General features: G+C 43.6%; 1 protein-coding gene across 1 annotated transcript in view; it reads left to right on the forward strand.

Moving 5' to 3' along the window:
* Window positions 1-347: 347 nt before the first annotated feature.
* Window positions 348-14,180, forward strand: part of SPMIP7 (sperm microtubule inner protein 7) — a 74,006-nt gene continuing 60,173 nt past the window's right edge. The window contains exons 1-3 of the mRNA XM_061590424.1: window positions 348-852; window positions 3,132-3,229; window positions 13,347-13,420. Of these exons, the coding sequence (XP_061446408.1) occupies window positions 348-852; window positions 3,132-3,229; window positions 13,347-13,420 (677 nt within the window). The remainder of the gene's footprint in view (window positions 853-3,131; window positions 3,230-13,346; window positions 13,421-14,180) is intronic.

Raw genomic sequence — 14,180 nt, forward strand, 5'->3', positions numbered from 1 at the left:
AGAAAAAAACATTCAATGTGTGTGAAGCAGACAGAAGGATTGTTTCATTGATAGATCACAGCATTGTTTCCTGGATTGAGATCACTATGAAATGTACCACTGTAACTTTCATTGTGTGCTCATGTTCTATTGTCACTAAGCAACACAGAGACTCATTTGACAGCTTTATTCTTTCCTGGTTTGCTGTCTCCTTTTATTTTTTAACTTATAGAAGAAAACACTACTTTTAAAAAATATTGGATTTTTTGGTTGTGTCTGCTGTTGGGTGGATGATCTCTACTTTCAATTAGAGTTGCTGGACAGGATTAGAAAGCAATCAGAGTCTAGTATCTCTACAAAAAATTATTATGGCTTCTCAGGTCACCACAAGGCAGTTTAGTCACTTAAATCCTCCTATTGATTCATTGCACAAGATGCATCAGAAGCAGCATGAAAATCTGTTAAAGAGAATGTATATGCCTTTTGTGAGAGGACCCAAAGACAGACATTACTTTTCCAGTTTCCACAGCAAGTATAGTAATGCTTTTCTCAAATCTAATCCATTCATTCCTCCTGAAGATAAAAGCTACCCTTTAGCTCCGCACCGGGATGATCTGCCAGTAATTAACCTTTGTTCAGGGTTTATGAGCCCAGGAGCCAGATCTGAAGCTGATCAGCAAATCATGTACAACAAAACCATTGACCCCCTGGGGAATGGCAGAGATAGGCAGCCTCCACAGTGGGCACCCATCCCACACCGGACAGCTCAGATTGCGGACAAAAGACTCTCATTGCTATTGAAAGAGGTAAACCAGGACCAACGATGGAGCTCCAGATTAGTGCCAGATGTTTCTGTCAGGTCAAAAATTGGAGGTAGGTGGCATTATCATTTACTGTTCTCATTGTTATTGCTATATTATGTGATGCAAGCCCCATACAAAAAACAGAATAGGTGTCTAAATGACAAATGATGTGCCTTAAAGGGCCAAAATACAGGCTATGGAGAATTTTATATACTTTCCCCCTTTCATTATCCTGCTTAATGAAAAGCAGCAACCAGAGGCTGCAGTCAGGTGCTGAAGGAGAAGAGATGGGGAAATGGGGTGTTTAACCCTTTCCCTGCTGACCATGGCTCTTCTTAAGCTCTATCACATGAAGTGCAAAATATGCAATTCTGGGTCTACCAGATGTACAGAACAGGCTGACAGAGCTCCAGTGGCCAGAGTGGTTTAACAGTCAGCCCCTCTTCCCAGAGAATTTTGGGAACTGGAGTTCCTAACAACTCTCAGCACCCTTCACAAACTACACTTCCCAGGATTCTTTGGGGGAAGCCATGACTCTTTAAAGTGGAATAAATGTCTGAATCATGCAGCCTCTCCTGATATTATGCTTTTCCACAAGTTACACACATTATTAGCCCCACATTTTGTTAACCCTGTGTCTTCTCCCCTTTATTTCTTTGGGCCTGTCTTTTCTATCAGCCCTTCCTTCAGATTCTTGCTTCTTAGTATCTGCTCTGCCCCTTCCTCCAATTGCTCTGTCTCATTGTTACCTGTCTCTTCGTTTCCCCTGCTTCTTGGGACCACTTTCTCCCCGATTCTTCCCAACCTTAATTTCACTCTTTTACCTACACAGCTCCTTCAGTTCCTCCCTAGCATTTTCTGAAGTTTTTTCTCAGCCAGACTCACAGTTCATTTCAGCTCACTGAAAAGGACTGCTCCAACCATTCAGTTGTTGGTATTTTTCCTCATTAGAAGGAATATTTTGAACATATAACATATGTTCTCGCCTGGAGAGGTTAGGTATGGTGGGCACTGTATTGCAGTGGTTCCATTCCTTCCTCTCTGGTAGGTACCAAAGAGTAGCATTGGAGGATGATGTTTCGGATCCTTGGCCTCTCACTTGTGGGGTGCCACAGGGTTCCATCCACTCCCCGATGCTGTTTAACATCTATATAAAGCCGCTGGCGGCAATCATCAGGAGATTTGGGCTGCAATGTCATCAGTATGCGGATGACACGCAGCTCTATCTCTCATTTAAATCTGCACCGAGGTTGGCTGTAGAAACCCTGTCCAAGTGCCTGGAGTCGGTGAGTGGCTGGATGGGAAGGAATAAACTGAAGCTGAACCCTGACAAAACCGAGGTACTGTTTGTGGGAGACAAGGGAAGGCTGGGGGATGTGGACCTGGTGCTCAACGGGGTACGATTGCCCCTGAAAGACCAGGTCTGCAGCCTGGGGGTCATTCTTGACTCCCAGCTGACCATGGAAGCTCAAGTCTTGGCTGTGAGCCGGGCGGTGCTGTATCAACTCCATCTGATACGGAGGCTGTGCCCCTACCTTCCCAACCATCTGCTCCCACCAGTAGTACATGCCCTGGTCACCTCTCGCCTAGATTACTGTAATGCGCTCTACATGGGGTTACCCTTGAAAACGGTCTGGAAGCTGCAACTGATACAGAATGAGGCGGCTCGTCTGATTAAAGGCAGCCGCCGGCAAGATCACATCACTCCAGTGCTGAAGGAGTTGCACTGGCTACCGGTTGTTTACCGGGCCCAATTCAAGGTATTGGTTTTGACCTTTAAAACCCTATACGGTTTTAGCCCAGTTTATCTGAAGGAGCGCCTCCAGCATCGTCAGGGATGCCGCTCAACAAGATCAGCCTCAGAAGACCTTCTCTCGATCCCACCGGTTAAAACAGCTAGACTGCTGAGGACTAGAGAGAGGGCTTTTTCAATAGTGGCCCCCACCCTGTGGAACTCTCTCCCAAATGATCTCCGCCATGCCCCTTCTATGATGAGCTTCCTCTGGGCCTTGAAGACCTGGCTCTTCAGGCAGGCTTTTGGGGTGGGTTAGGTTTTTATTGTTATGGTTTTAAATGTTAACGTTTTAATGTATTGTTTTTATCTTGTACGTCGCCCAGAGTGGCTGGACATCCAGCCAGATGGCCGACTAATAAATTTAATATTATTATTATTATTGTAACATTGGCTCAGTGAAATACTGCCAAAGGCTTCATTATTTCTACCACTGTCACCATTATGAAATCCTTAGTTAATATTTGTACATACCAATACAAATGTTATGTGATTAAGTTGGAATTTAAGTGCTACAGTAGGCTGCATAGCACAAGAAATGCAACATTTTTTTTCAGGATGGACAAGCCCAGTAAAAGTTATACCTGCTCCACCTCAAACCAAAGAATATTTCTCACCTCATACATTTGCATTTCATGTGGACCCAGACACTGAGGTAATTTTGTTTCCTGCAACTGATTTTGTTGCATAAACCTTCAGAGTTAAAATGGTCTTCATGAGAGAGAAAAAGCATTTGCAAGTGGAAATCATGCATTAGTGAGATGATAACTAAAGTTATTGCTAAAAATATGGTATTTTGATGGATGAGTTTCATCTTATTCAGTCTGAAGATGTGAACAAGTTGCTTGAAGGAATGAGTCTAACCACTTCCTTGTTGGACCCAGGTCCATTCTGGCTGGTAAAAGCTGCAGAGGATTGGCCAGCTGGGTCATGGTGTTCATAAATGCTTTCTTGCAGGAGGGTTGTATACCTGTATCTTTAAAGGGAAGCAGTTATCATCATTAGATCTCACTATCATAGACAATTATCTGCCAGTCTCCAACCTTTCTTTTTTGAGTAAGGTCCTAGAGCAAGTGATGGCAACTGAATTTCACATTTTCTTATATGACACAGTTTATCTAGATCAGCGTTTCCCAACTAGTGGGCCACCAGATGTTGTTGGACCACAATTCCCATCTTTCCTGACCATTGGCAATGCTGGCTGAGGCTGATGGGAGTTGTGGTCCAACAACATCTGGTGGCCCACTAGTTGGGAAAGGCTGATCTAGATTCTTTATAACCTGGGTCCAGGCCCAGTTTTTTTATCTGAAATAGGTTTGGTAGATGACTAGGGAGTACATCCCTATTGATTCTGCTGGATCTCTCTGAAGAATTCAGTACTATCGATCATAGTATCCTCCAGTGATGCTTGGCTGGTATGGGACTTGGAGGTACCATTCTAGTGATTCCAGTTCTATGTGGCTGAACAATCTCAGAAGATGGTCCTGGGAAATTACTGCTTAGCTTGTTGGCTGGTAGCTTATGGAGTTCCCTAAGGCTGTATCTTATTCTCTACACAAAGCTACTGGGAGAGATCATCCAGGATTCGGGGGCTGGATCTCACCAATATGCTGATGATACCCTACTCTCTCTTTCCTTCTTAACTAATGCCAAGAAGGTTGTGAAAGTTCTGAACCATTCAATGCAGTGAAGGACTGGATGAGGGCCAACAAGATGAGGCTCCAGCCAGACAAGACAGAGGTGCTACTGGTTAGTAGATGTGCTAATTCAGGATTGGGAGTTCAGCATGTTCTGGATTTGGGGGGGATCCAGCATTGCTCCTTGATATCCAGGTGGCTGCATTGGTGGGTGTCCCAGTGGCTCTGCTTCCTGGAAAAGGTGGATCCGGCCACAGTGATACATGCCTTGGTGTCTTCCCAACTAGATTACTTCATGAGCTTTATGTGGGGTTGGAAACAGTGCTTGGAAACTGCAGCCAGTCCAAAGTGCAGCAGCTGGATTGCTTTCTGGCATAAATTCTTTAGATCATGTTCCAGTCATGTATTAATTACACTATCTTCTGAATTTTTTCCTGGCCCATTTCAAGCTGCTGGTGCTTACCAATAAAGCCCTAAATGGCTTAGGGCCAACATATCTGAAAGACTGCTTCCTCCCATTATGAACCCATCCATAGATTGAAACAATCTTTTGACCTGCCAGCAAATGAAGCTCAGTTTATGGGAATGTGGAATAGGGCCTTTGCTGTAGCAGCACTTGGTTTATGGATCCTTTCAAGAGAGGTTAGACTGACCTGATTACCTTTAGGTGGACAGCAAAAACATTTTTATTCTGTGTTACTGCTTACTTTCTCTTTAATACAATTCAGCAACTTTCAGCAGCATAGTTTTCTTCAGATTCCCAAGTCTACCTGAGGGTTTTAGAGGAGACCTGGGGTCTGCTGTGAGTAGGACTAGCATTGGATACAGCCCTAAGAAAGCATGGACAATGGAATGAAAGTCTAATTGGAAACTCACATAAATAATCAAGCACTGGGTTTGAAGATGTCTAGAAAATAATCAAGCCAATGCTTTTCCTAGCCAGGTTGCAAAACTGATCAGAAAAGTTAGGAGGTAGCCTGAACAAAACAATATTTACTCAGAAGTAAGGCTGTGGTCGTCTTCCCCTGTGCTGCAAGCACTGTAACAAAAAAATCACAATAGTTCAATTAGTGTATGCAAACTAATTCAAAATTGGTAAACACACACTCAAACGGTGCTAAAGTGGAGATGAGAAGCACTCATTTCAAAATATCAAGAGAAGGGGAGCATAGTGATCTCAAGGGATCGGGAATGGGAGCGGAAAACACGTAAAGTATGCACTTTTGATGCACACACCCCAAAAGTGGTATACCCCTGAAATTGTTAACAGTGGGTTGGTAATTCTTTCACCTTACAACAGAAGAGCAATGTGACGTGTCCTTCCCTGGCTCTCCCTGTCAGGTTCCTACCTGCTCGTGGTTACTGCCTGTCACTAGGCACCACCAGGGACTCCACCAGTCCGGACCGCTCTCTCTTATGGTTTCTCTCCCCGCTCTAGCACAGATCTCAACAGATCTCCCTGCTAGGCAACCACCAGTAACGTCCCAATACTAGTATTCCCAGAGACTCTGAATACTGGTATTGTTATTCTCTTCACCGCTGCCACCATTTGTTACAGTTCCCCTTCAGCCTTGGTCATTACCTTACCCTCCGTTCTGGTCTGTGAAACCCCAGCCAAGGATCAGGCCTTTGGTAAACCAAATTAAGTATTTATTACAGATAACAAAGCTAACAAGATTAACAAGAGTTCTTCTTAAGGCACATAAGCATATGGTTTTACTCAATACTAATCCGAACTCCACCTCCCTCCTGGTAAACAACTCTCTAAACCCCACCAAGCAACCCACTCAGTTCTCTTCTCCCCCCCAGATTCCACTCTCACTCTTCCTTTTATACATTCAGCCATTTTAAACACTCAGCCAATCATCTCGCATTCTACTGCCCATTCACTCCCCCTCTTTCACTCCACTTACTATGTATCTTCTAAACAACCAACACTTACCGTATATACATTAATATAGGAACATCACATTTCCCCCCCCTTAAACAACAGCAGAGTATTATTCCTGTTCCAGGATTTATACGTCGCGTTAACAAATAAAAGTCTCTATGGGGAAAATGTCTTTCTTTGTTCCTCTGTCTGGTCACGTCACTGCAGTCCCAGCCACTTGCCTGGAAAGTCCATCGGCCAGTACATTGTCCTTGCCTTTTATGAACTGGAAGTCCACTTGATAGTCCTGTAGGGCCCAGGACCACCTCTGCAGCATAGTGTTATGGTTTTTCATAGTCTGCAACCATAACAAGGCCCGATGATCCGTAGTCACTGTGAATCTTCGTCCCCACACGTATGGGCGCAACTTGTTCAGTCCCCACACGACCACTAGACACTCCTTCTGGACCGACGAATAGTTTTTCTCCCTCGGCGTCAGCTTGCGACTCAGGTACGCCACTGGATGTCTGGTGCCTTCTCTCTCCTGTAGCAAGACGACTCCCAGCGCCAGGTCCGACGCATCTGTAGCCACGATGAATGGTTGCTCATAGTCTGGTGCTATTAATATGGGTCCTTGGCACGAGGCTTGCTTCAGTAGATCAAAAGCCTTCTGACATTCATCCGTCCATACCACACGCTCAGAACACTTCTTCTTTGTTAATTCATGCAAGGGGGTTGCTATTTCCCCAAAATTTCTCACAAACTTCCTATAAAATCCAGCCACACCCAGAAATGCCCTTACTTGTTTTTTGGTTAAGGGGATCGGCCACGCTTGTATTGCCTCCACCTTGCTCCATAAGGGGGTGATTTTCCCACTCCCCACCTTATGTCCCAAATAGATTACTTCCTTTAGTCCAAACTGGCATTTCTTAGCTTTTATTGTGAGGCCTGCTTTTCTTAAGGCCTCCAATACTGTTGTCAGGTGTTGGACATGCTCGGGCACCGACTTGCTAAAAATGGCCACGTCATCGATATAGGCCACTGCAAAATCTGACATGCCTCGCAACACAGTATTGATTAGCCTCTGAAATGAACTTGGTGAGTTCCTTAGTCCCATGGGTAAGGTCACAAACTCATATAACCCATCTGGTGTACTGAAGGCAGTTTTGGCTCTGGATTGCTTGTCTAGTTCCATTTGCCAAAATGTGTAGAGTGTAGAGATAATGGTTGCTGCCCCCAATAACTCTAACATTGCGTCTACCCTAGGCATAGGATACGCATCTGGGACAGTAATTTTATTGATTAGCCGATAATCAATGCAAAACCTTGTCGTTCCATCTTTTTTCGGAACCAGGACAATACTTGAGGCCCAGGGACTGATGGATTCCCTGATCATTCCTAATTCCAGCATATCTTCCACCTCCTTTTTGATCTCATTCAAAACTTTCCCATTCACACGGTACGGAACAGATCTGATTGGGGCATGATCTCCAGTATCAATGGAATGTATAACTATACTGGTTCGGCCAGGTTTGTTGCTAAAGAGATTCCTATAGGTTTTCAAAACTCTCAGAATCTCCTCTTTTGCTTACTCCTTCACCTCCTCTGACCATTCCACTTGATCTACCCCTCCTTTGTCTTTGCTTTCCTGTACCAAATCTGGAAGTTCAGGCCCACTTCCCTCAGGGAATAAGGTAACTTGCAACACCTGTGCATCCCTGGTATGGTAAGGCTTTAACATATTTACATGAACCACTTTGTTTTTGTTTAATTGGTCTGTGGTAATTACATACGTCACTGTGTCAAGCCTTTCTCTGATGGTATATGGTCCTTCCCAGTTAGCCTGTAATTTGTCATGTTTCCTGGGTATGAACGCCATAACCATATCTCCCACATCATACACACGTTCCCTGGCTGTTCTGTCATACCAGTAATGTTGCTTCTCCTGTGCTTGACTCAAATTCTTTTCCACCACCTCCATCATTGATGTTAATTTATTGCGGAATTACAATACAAAATCTACTACAGATGTTTTGTACTCTCCCAGGGTTCCTTCCCATGAATTTTTTAGCAATTCCAAAGGTCCCCTCACTTTTCTAGTGAACATGAGTTCAAAGGGTGAGAAGCCTGTTGACTCTTGAGGGACTTCTCTATATGCAAATAAGAAGCATCCCAACCGTTCATCCCAGTCTTGTGGGTGATCTTGAACATAGCTTCTGATCATGCCCTTCAAAATGCCATTGAATCTCTCTGTTAACCCATTAGTGGCGGGATGGTAAGTAGTGGTCTTTAGATGTTTTAGACCACAACATTTCCACATACATTGCATCACTTCTCCCATGAATACACTGCCTTGATCCATCAGCACTTCATGAGGGAAACCCAGCCTCATAAAGATTTTTAATAAAGCCTCTGCCACTACAGGGGCTTCCACGGATCTTAGTGCTTCTGCGTCTGGGTACCTGGTGGCAAAATCCACCACCACCAATAGATATTTCTTGCCATGCCTTGTGGGTTTGGAAAAAGGGCCCACCAAATCTATTCCCACTCTATAAAAGGGTTGTCCAATTATAGGAAGGGGCTTTAAGGGTGCCTTAGTCTTTACTCCACTTTTTCCCACCTTTTGGCATATTCCACAAGATAGACAATGTTGTTTTACATCTTTGGAGATGTTTGGCCAATAATAGTGTGCAGCCAATCTCCTCTTGGTCTTTTTTATTCCCAGATGTCCTGCACATGGGACATCGTGGGCTACCTCTAGCAATCTGGTTCTGTATTTGCTAGGTACTATTAATTGCTTCACTGGTTCACATTCATCCTTTCTCTCAGCAGGCATCCACAGTCGATATAAAATCCCATTCTCACACACAACTTGATTCCTCAGTTTGTCAGTGAAAGGAATCTGTTGGGTCAGAGCTTGTCCCTTTATCTGCTTCAAACTTATATCTTTTTGTAGCTCTTCCCTGAATTAATCTGCCTCATCATTATCAGAGACCACTTGATACAGTTTGTCTCCTTCAGCAGGCCTGCTAGTGGTTGCTATGGTGACCTGAGGCTGGTTAACAGATTCCACCCTGTTTGTTTCAGCCCCCCTTAATATGGCTTCTTTTTCTCTGCCAATTTGCTGTCTCGTCACTACATAGATCTTTCCTTGGGCGCCCATTACATCCCTTCCCAGTATTACTGGTTCTTGTTGCTGGGCATTAATGCCTACTTTATATCGGCCCTCTCGGCCTCTCCAAGTCATATCCACCAGGGCCACAGACAAACTTTCTGGTTGACCCCTCACTCCTTGGATAGTCACAGTTTCCTGAGGTAATATTACCTCAGATTTTATTAAATCTGGCCTCAGTAATGTCTGAGCAGCACCAGTATCAAGCAATGCCCAATAATTTGCCCCTTGTACACTCACTTCCTCTCTCAGACTTGAATCAAGGTCTGTTACTTCTGTCCAGTTTATCTGGCAGAACTGAACCTTTTTTGCTGTTTCTAAAGCCTTGGGCTCTGTTTTCACTGTCCTTGTCTGAGCAGGATTACTAATGGGGTTGGCAACCTCACATTGAAAACGTAGGTGTCCCGGTCTACCACATTTGTAGCATAATTTCTCCTCACTTTTAGGGTACACAGATCCACTCTGGGGTGTCCTGTGCCCTTCAGATTTTACTGGAGGACTCACTCTCTGTGGTACCACGTCCCTTCTGCCAGCGTTATATGGTCTGGGTTTAAAATCTCTTGATGTTTTCCCCACCCAGCCAGTTCTGTTCGAGGCGAAGTGATCCGCCATCTCTGCGGCCTCCTGCACCGATGTAGGGGAACGGTCTTTGACCAGGAGCCTTATTTCTGGTGGTAACTGATGGTATAATTGATCCAATATCATGAGGTTTTTCACCTCCTCCACAGACTGAGCTTTTGCACTTGTCAGCCATTTCCCAAATATGTCCATCAGTTTTGCCCCCAGCTCCACGAAAGACCTCCCTGTCTGTATCTGGCAGTTTCTGAAAAGCTTTCGAAAATAATCAGGCCCCAGTCTGAATCTTTTAAACACTGCTTCTTTGAATTCAGCATAGGTGACGGGCCTGTCTGAGGGGAAATATTGGTATACCTCAGCCAATTCCCCTTTAATCAGGTTTGATAAATACTGCATGCATTTATCTTCAGGTAGCCCCCACAACTGAGCTGCTTTTTCAAAGGTGCTGAGGTAAATTTGAGGATCTTGACCAGGCTCATTGTTTACCTTTGGAGTAATTTTTATTTTTGCTCCATCTCTGTCTTTCCTTGTCTCCTCAGAGTGAAATTTCTCTCTATCAAATTTTAACTTTTCTACTTGTAATTTGGCATCCACTGCTCGTTGCTTCACCCTCTCCTCAAACCCCATTCTCAACTTCTCAGTTTCCAACTGTTTGTCTTTTTCCTCAGCCTCAAAGACCCGCTGTTTGTCTTTTTCCTCAGCCTCCATCCTCATTCTCTCAGTTTCCACCCTCAATCTCTCAGCTTCCAACTCCCTCTGCTTGTCTTTTTCCTCAGCCTCCCATCTTAACTTCTCTCTCAAGTACTCTATATAAGCGGGATTGCTTAAATATCCTTCTGGGGTCTCTTCCCTGACAGGTTGTTTTTGCTGGGCAGTTGCAAATCCTATAAGTGCTACCCTCAGTTCATCTACCCCTTTACCCTCGTGAGGTAAATTGAATGTTATGCACTTCTCCACCAGCTCCTCTCTTTTCGTTTTTATGTATTCAGCCATGGTGTTTGAGTTCACTCACTCTTTGCCACACACTCTTTGCCAGTCACTCTCACAAGTAATCTTGTTTTGTTATTTCTGTTTGCCACACAACTATTAGGGATTGTCTAGTATTCGTATCTCACTGCTACAGCCAACACCTGTGACGTAGTCTCCTTTGTCACCACGTGTCTTTGGGACTCTCTTTGGTTCGTATCTGGATTCTCTGTTGTTCGTATCCCACCGCTACTGCCACCACATGTGATGCGTCCTTCCCTGGCTCTCCCTGTCAGGTTCCTACCTGCTCGTGGTTACTGCCTGTCACTAGGCACCACCAGGGACTCCACCAGTCCAGACCGCTCTCTCTTATGGTTTCTCTCCCCGCTCTAGCACAGATCTCAACAGATCCCCCTGCTAGGCAACCACCAGTAACGTCCCAATACTAGTATTCCCAGAGACTCTGAATACTGGTATTGTTATTCTCTTCACCGCTGCCACCATTTGTTACAGTTCCCCTTCAGCCTTGGTCATTACCTTACCCTCCCTTCTGGTCTGTGAAACCCCAGCCAAGGATCAGGCCTTTGGTAAACCAAATTAAGTATTTATTACAGATAACAAAGCTAACAAAGCTAACAAGATTAACAAGAGTTCTTCTTAAGGCACATAAGCATATGGTTTTACTCAATACTAATCCGAACTCCACCTCCCTCCTGGTAAACAACTCTCTAAACCCCACCAAGCAACCCACTCAGTTCTCTTCTCCCCCCCAGATTCCACTCTCACTCTTCCTTTTATACATTCAGCCATTTTAAACACTCAGCCAATCATCTCGCATTCTACTGCCCATTCACTCCCCCTCTTTCACTCCACTTACCATGTATCTTCTAAACAACCAACACTTACCGTATATACATTAATATAGGAACATCACAAGCAATGATTAATATAGCTGGGTTTGAAAGCACCCTTAGTTTTTATTTTTGTCCTTAAATTTTTTTAACTGCCTTGGGGGCTTTGTTAGAGCTGAAAGATGCTCTACTTCTACTCTAAAATGTTTTACGAATGAATAAAATGTCTTGAATAACAGCTGCTCTCTTTTTTAATCACTCTGTTTGTGGTGGCTTTCCTTCTGCTGTGGACCGTTTAAGATAGCAGGAGGAACAGGTGTTCTCCCTCAAAGTAAAAGAAACCCTCAAATCACATGTTTTATTTACTGGTATCTAGGAAATGAGTAATAATAGATCATTTTAGCCTCCTGTAAAAATACATCATAATTTCAACACAAAAAAAACAACCTTATGATATATATATGTATTTTTTGTCTTTATACATACCTAGTTAGGGTACTTAAAATGCAAGCAATTTCAGTTAATAGGTATGTGTGGGAGAAGGGTGGTTCCCTAGTGTTTCAAGACCCGAAGAATTTTTAAACCATTTGACAGATTTGTTTCTGCAAGTGTTGCATATATAAAAACTCAGCTCACCAAACTCTGAATGCCTTTGGGTGAATCATCACACTATACTGTATGTGCTTGCAAAAGCCATTACATCTGATGATGTGAAGTAACATTGACTTTACTCACCACCAGTAGCAAGTCCCAGAACTCCTGAGTACATAGTAGTAGCATAGGTCCCATTTCTACGCTTTTAACAGCAACTTGACACTAGGGATGGAAAGATCTGTCTGTTTCAGTTCTCTCAGTTTCTCATTTTTCCAAAGTTAAATTCAGTTCTCTACATTTCTACAGTGATCTGCGATTTTTTTTAAAAAAAATCCTCATGAAAATTCTCCAGTTTTAGTGAGAATTTCTCCAAATAAACACATTTTTGTAGGCAGTTTTGACAAAGGTATACATTTTTGCAAGCCGTTTCTCATCATTTCATGCCATTTTGCATATTTTCACTCATGTATTCATTTTTATGGACACTTTCCCCTAATATATCAATTTTTGTAAATGTTTAATTGGTGAACTGCATCCCAAAATTCTAATAAATGCAAATTTTGAAGAATGGCTGTGTTTCGTTTCTCATATTGTTTTGGAAATTGCGAATTTGATAAATTCTGCTTGAAATGCAAACTGAATCAAAATTCTCACCCATTTCCTGCTTGACACACCCAATATTTTCTAAGTGAAGCTTTTCTTGCTATAGAAATGAACTCAGGGAAGGCAGTGCTCAAATTACAGTGTGGCAGAGGAGGATTCCCCCCCATCTTTTGTGATTGCCTCTTTAACTGGGTTTAAAAGGCTAAAGGTTGAAGATTTAGCTAACACTGGAAGAAATCAGAGGGATAGCGCTTCTCAATTTCATTAAGGCCACCACTTTACCTTCTCCCATGGCCCCAGTAATTTGAGCACTGTGAGGAAGCTTTATAAATTATATTTCTCCATGCCAGGCTGTTTGAAAAGGCACAGAGGCAGGAAAAGAAGTAGCAATCTTGATCCATGTGTGCTTGGGGCATTACACAGTTTGGGAACAATCCGGCTGAAGTGCTAGTGTCTGCATTCTCTTGAATGCTGTTCCTCTTTTATCATGTTTTCATATGAAGTCAAGTGAACCCTCTTCTGAAGCCTGCAGAGATGAGAAAGCCCAGAAGTATATGTACACCTCAACAACACAAAGGTGAGCTTCTGTTTCTAGCAAAGAAGGATTCTTTAACAACAGTTTCCATGTCCTTCTGTTGGTTAACCTCTAATGGCATATAACACTGTGCCTCGTGCAATGATCTGTGGTTTCCTTCCCATTACAAATGTAAACAAAATATTGCAATAATAGTTTTGCTACCTGAAAAAAGGCATTGGATGACAGGTTTCTATGCAAGACCTTTGGGTTGAACCCTTGTTACAACAAGCTGACAGCTTCACCTCCCTGCCTCACTCTGAGGAAGAGCCAAGGGGATCCTCCCTCAGAGTGAAGCATTCTGGGCGCAGTGACCAGGAGAGTTCCTGCACTATCACTGTAGTTTGCTGTGGCAAAGAAGCTGTTTAAATAGAAAAGTTTTTAAGTTTAAAGAGCCTTTCTCCACTGTGGCAAACCGCAACAGCACAGCCACTGTGCCCTCTCTCATAGCAAGGCAGGAAGGAGAAGGAAGGGGGCAGCAGAAACGATTGCCTCAATAGGTGGTGGTAGATGAGTGGTCAGGCAACCCTGGCACCAGCAGCAAGACTAGCAGCTATTAATGAGATAGGGGAAGGGGATATGCCAGTTCACCACTCCCCTTTGCCTGCTGCCTGAGAGAATTGTCTCATTCGCCTCATGATTGAGCTGGTCCTGCCTGCACACATGAAATTAGATATCAGGCACTAGAATTCTTGCCTAGTTTTTTCATGGAAGGATTAAAAAAAAGTAGATGAGCATTCAGTCAATTGAATGCCCAGACCTG

This window comes from Rhineura floridana, chromosome 11, assembly GCF_030035675.1.
Source record: "Rhineura floridana isolate rRhiFlo1 chromosome 11, rRhiFlo1.hap2, whole genome shotgun sequence".
NCBI classification, from domain to species: Eukaryota; Metazoa; Chordata; class Lepidosauria; order Squamata; family Rhineuridae; genus Rhineura; species Rhineura floridana.